This window comes from Hippocampus comes, unplaced genomic scaffold (assembly GCF_001891065.2).
Source record: "Hippocampus comes isolate QL1 unplaced genomic scaffold, H_comes_QL1_v1.1 scaffold183, whole genome shotgun sequence".
In the NCBI taxonomy this organism is placed as follows: domain Eukaryota; kingdom Metazoa; phylum Chordata; class Actinopteri; order Syngnathiformes; family Syngnathidae; genus Hippocampus; species Hippocampus comes.
Genome location: NW_017805547.1, coordinates 320,443 through 325,716, shown reverse-complemented (window position 1 = coordinate 325,716; position 5,274 = coordinate 320,443). Strand labels below are relative to the sequence as shown.

The following is a 5,274-nucleotide window of genomic DNA, read 5'->3' as shown; positions in this document are numbered from 1 at the left end:
ACAGAAAAGAAAACCCTCGACCCTAAGTTTAAAGATCCAAACAAACTGCAACTTACAGAGACGGCCGACACCGTCTCCAGGAACACGGTGACCGCAGCCAAGATCCTGAGCTTCTCCATCATGACCAAAGTGAAAACCCGGCTGCGCCGTGGACTTTTATGCATTGGACCCCTCCTCTTGAACTGCAACCGTGGCCAGATGTTTCTCACTGTGACATCACTCCTGATATGTCATTTGTATGTGATGGTTGATTGAGAGACCTTGATTGACAGTGACGACTGCTCCCTCACTGCAACGATGGCCACTTGTTTCTCACTGTTTATGATCGGTGGGGCAGTTGACCTTCCGAGCAACCTGAACCGAGAGGGGAAAATCCCGAGTTACAATTTCGCATCAATTGAGAGTCGAGAAGTTTAATTTTGGAGCAAAAGCGATTTTGTACCTCTTCAGCGAAAGCACGGGGGTCCTTTATGATGGACCAGGGACAAAGTGCGACACCACTCTCAGAGATGGCTCTCCTGATGAGCCCCTTGTTGTAGGGACTGAGAATCTGTGACGGAATATACGTCTGTGTAACCTGAAGCGGCCGTGGAAATGCCATACCGATGCCGCCGTAAGATCACCGAGCAGGCCATTTTCATTGGACGTCTGACAGTGAGTTCGTGAATTGACCCGATGACTATTTATTGAAAGTCAGACGACCCAGCTATCTTATACCTGAAAGTTGACACTAGCGCCACCCGCAGACTCTCCAAAGATCGTGATGTTATCCGGGTCACCTCCGAATGCGCGGATGTTTCGGTGGACCCAGGCAATGGCGGCGTGCTGATCCCAAAGACCGTAGTTCCCTGTCAAGGCACAAATGTACCAACGCACCACCGCTTTTTGATTAGGACCCGTAGCCTTCGCAATCTATGCCACAGGTGTCAAACTCAAGGCCCGGGGGCCAGATCTGGCCCTCCACATCATTTTATGTGGCCCGCGAAAGCAAATCAAACAGGTCCACTTCCATGATGCTTGCTAAAATCTCTACCATAATTTAAAATTCTCATATTGAATAAATTAGAGACATATTGTAAGCATTTTCTTGTGATCAAACCCCTCATTACAGAAAGTTGAATAAATCGTTATCATATGGTTTCAGTCATAACAGCCCTCCAAGGGAAACGGTAACTAAAATGTGGCCCGCGACAAAAATGAGTTTGGTTTGACACCCCTGATCTATGCCCTGCCTAATTTGAAATTGGAGTTTGCGCGACATGATTTGAAAAGAACACAGTACCTGGTAAAAGTGAGTCTCCGGTGCTGAGGAAGCCCAGAGTTCCCACACGGTATCCCAGTGTCACCACGATGACGTTGCCTCGATCTGCAATCTCTTGCCCATCGTACAGTTTCGTAGCAAGGTCCAAGATGTTGGTACCCATCGATCCTCCAATCAGGAAGGCACCTCCAAATAGCCAGACCATGACGGGTAGCTCGGCAGACACTTGAGGAGTAAAAATAATTCGAACTGAAGAATGCGGGTGGTACCATTGCACATTGTTGCCGGCACATCGGCCTCACACTTTTCGAGTCTCGGCACACGTCTCTCTTCTTCCCACATTCTAAAAGGATGCATCGTGAAGAGTTTAAATTGGCCATAGTGTGAAGGGTTCTTTGTCTATGTGTGTCTTGTGGTCGAGTGATGCTGCACGCCACTTCTTGCCCAGAGTCAGCAGGGATTTGCACCATACAATGGATGGATGCTCTGACCGCGCATATCAGTTCTTACCCGTACGGCCGTGAGGAACCCAGATGTTGAGGTAGAGACAGTCGTCGCTTCCTCTGGTGCCGGGCAATAATGGTTTCAGCTGAAGACAGATCTCCTTGTATTCAGTCGCCTTCAGAACACCTGAAGAAAGGGACGTTCATGTTTGGACAATGAGGACAAAAAAAATAAAATAAAATTTTAAAAATGTTATAAGGTGCAAGGAACTGGAAACAGTGAGCCCGGCTCACCCGGCTAACATCATCGATCCACAAATGTTCACAAAGACACTTGAAAAATGAAAATATGAATGTAGTGTCAGGCATCGCAATACTGATCCGTGTGTCTTGGTTCGTGGCTTTAATTAGCCAACGTTCCAAATCAACGTTCGGTCGACTCACCTTCCCAACCCGGATGACGCTCCGGTTTCTCAAACGTTTCAGGTACGTCGGCAAAAGGAATCCCTTTGAAGATGTCCATGGAACGGTGGAAGCCAAGACGAATGTTCTTTCCCTCGACCATGCCACCCTCGGTCTTCACCACTCCCAGCTACAGAAACACACGACCACAAGACCTTGACGTGCTACAGAAAAGAAAACACTCGACCCTAAGTTTAAAGATCCAAACAAACTGCAACTTACAGAGACGGCCGACACCGTCTCCAGGAACACGGTGACCGCAGCCAAGATCCTGAGCTTCTCCATCATGACCAAAGTGAAAACCCGGCTGCGCCGTGGACTTTTATGCATTGGACCCCTCCTCTTGAACTGCAACCGTGGCCAGATGTTTCTCACTGTGACATCACTCCTGATATGTCATTTGTATGTGATGGTTGATTGAGAGACCTTGATTGACAGTGACGACTGCTCCCTCACTGCAACGATGGCCACTTGTTTCTCACTGTTACATCACTTCTGGCATGTGACTTTTATGTCATTACGTAGACGGACTTGAAAACAATTTGGCAAAAGACACAATATTGACTTTTCCCTCTTATTTTGGTAAAAGGGAGCCTATTTGAGTAATAGTACTGCAATAGAAATATTAGGACACACGAGGACCCCTATTGTGCAAAATAATTAGAAAGTATCGTCGTTGAGGTTTGGCTTCACTCAAACTGCCTTCCCCGGGGCTTATCTGAAACATTCATGCCAACGTTCTGAGAAAGGAACTACCCTTTAGATTCCAGAGAACTTTGAGGAGATAGCAATATGATATGTTTCATACAAGTACATAAAAACATAGGCAAGTTATGAAGAGACATTATGCTCACGGCTTTGTGCAATACTAATTTGCTTCTGCCAATGCATTTGATTGACTTTCAAATATGCCGCCTATCAATTGATATGAAAGTGTCTGTATAGTCTACACTTTTTTTACACTTTATTTTAATCTAGTCCAAAGCTTTAGAAAAGAACATAATTAGTTGTAAATGTGTAAAGGCTGTATGAAAACAAATTTCTGGGGCTAATTCGTGACGACAGAATTTGCTGGAAACCTCATATAAAAGACAGGCAAACTAAATTATCTATACTCATTTCAGTCCTGTCCAAAGTCAAATACTTCCTGAATTATAAATCACTCTGTATTCTTTACAACTCAATGAGACTAAGTAACATTCATGTTCAGAGATTTGGGGAAATACATACTAGAGTTCTTTACAACCGTTCTTCATAACAAGCCATCATAACATCATGTAACTTTTGAAAAACAGACTTATACATTATTCGGAGTAAAAAAAAAAAGTAACAGGGGTGTCCGTTTTGTATTTTAGTTATACTTATTCATGTTTAGTGGTTAACCCTTTTTTTTAAATCATGTCGTTTTAACATGGACGGGTCATCGTTATCTGTATTTCATTTTATTCCAAAACTGGTTGGTTGTACTGTTTTTTAACTGCCCTGCCAGCACCACAACAACTTTTAACATACTGTGTATGGGTGATCGAAATCTGGTGAGAAATTAAATGTAATTGTGACACGCATTTGTTTGTGTGCCTTATATATGAATGTAAGGAAGTGCAATTAAGTGAAAGAGTGACAGAAACATTTACTTACAATGGCGCAAATACCGACATTTGTAACCATATTAAAATGGCTCTGATTCTGTGTAATCATAAGTGAAAGATCACAAGTCAAGTCAACCAAGTGGAGTGACAAATTTCGCTTTGGTCATTCCACCGCGAAGGGCGGCCAATCGCCAAATTACATTGACTGTCCTCTCTCAGGTCCAGAAGCAGGCCAACAGAGGCGCTTTTTTTTTGTGTTTTCAACCAATCAGAGAGCGGCGCTGGCACAGCACTTGCTGCACGAGTCCCGATAAGAACACTGTCTTGATCAAAAAAGTGGTGAATGAATGAAGCAATCTGATCGTAATTTGTTATTATGCCCGAGCCAGCAAAATCCGTGCATGATTTTGTTTCGGTCAACCACCAATGAATCCATTTTTTTTTAAGTGATGAAAAATTTGGTTCTGTGGTAGAGACATTTTATCTGAATGGAGCTAAACGACATATCGAAAATACTTATATAACACGATGAGTGCATTTCGAGTGATGGAATTTGTACGTTTCCTTCTTTGCGAGAAACGCTTTGTCGGCTGTACGCCAGAAAAAAAAAATATGGGAGTGTTAATTGACATTTCAGATATCTTGTCTCACAGCTGTCATTGGGTGGTACTACCACACAGCGGTACCCTTACATTATGGAATGTCATTGCATACTTATTATGACGCCATATGGGGAATTTTTCCCGGCGCACTTTTGCGAGCGGCCTTGGTGGCCAGCTGCTTCCTGGGGGCTTTGCCGCCGGTGGATTTACGAGCAGTTTGCTTGGTTCTAGCCATCGTGCAGCTCAGCTCTTCTTTTTCGAGGGAAGTGAAGGAAGAATACGTGAGTCGCTTTTAAGCGCTTCATCGGCTGTGTAGGAGCTACTCTCCCTCACACTGGCGCTTGCTGATTGGTCCGCCGCAATTGCTGGAGGTCAGCCCCGCCTGCAAGAGTGACCTCCCGCCACAAGGCTCGCCCCCAATTGGGGGGATTGTGTTCAAACTGGACCCCAGCATGCTAAGTCCCTGACCACAGAAGGAAGAATACGTGAGTCGCTTTTAAGCGCTTCACCGGCTGTGCCTGAGCTACGCTCCCTCACACTGGCGCTTGCTGATTGGTCCGCCGCAATTGCTGGAGGTCAGCCCCGCCTGCAAGAGTGACCTCCCGCCACAAGGCTCGCCCCCAATTGGGGGGATTGTGTTCAAACTGGACCCCAGCATGCTAAGTCCCTGACCACACTGAAAATCTCTTCCCTGGTTGGTCTGACCCCCAGCCTCCCGCGCTTTCTGCAGCTATTAAAGCAGGACTTGTACCCCCCAAGCACACATTTTTCTTCGAGATTTCACTCCAGAAAGAAGAACCAAGATGAGCGGAAGAGGCAAAACCGGCGGCAAGGCCAGAGCAAAGGCCAAGACTCGTTCTTCCCGTGCCGGACTGCAGTTCCCTGTCGGACGTGTCCACAGGCTGCTGCGCAAAGGT

At 45.7% G+C, this 5,274-nt stretch overlaps 1 protein-coding gene across 1 annotated transcript in view; it reads right to left on the bottom strand.

The window, feature by feature from the left end:
- The window catches only part of LOC109521647 (bile salt-activated lipase-like), a 6,146-nt gene extending 3,636 nt beyond the window's left edge, over positions 1-2,510 (bottom strand). Inside the window, exons 1-6 of the mRNA XM_019879627.1 lie at positions 2,389-2,510; positions 2,149-2,296; positions 1,772-1,891; positions 1,283-1,486; positions 718-848; positions 443-550 (exon numbers count right to left, since the gene is read on the bottom strand). Of these exons, the coding sequence (XP_019735186.1) occupies positions 443-550; positions 718-848; positions 1,283-1,486; positions 1,772-1,891; positions 2,149-2,296; positions 2,389-2,496 (819 nt within the window). The 5' untranslated portion in view covers positions 2,497-2,510. The remainder of the gene's footprint in view (positions 1-442; positions 551-717; positions 849-1,282; positions 1,487-1,771; positions 1,892-2,148; positions 2,297-2,388) is intronic.
- Between the last annotated feature and the right edge of the window lie 2,764 nt (positions 2,511-5,274).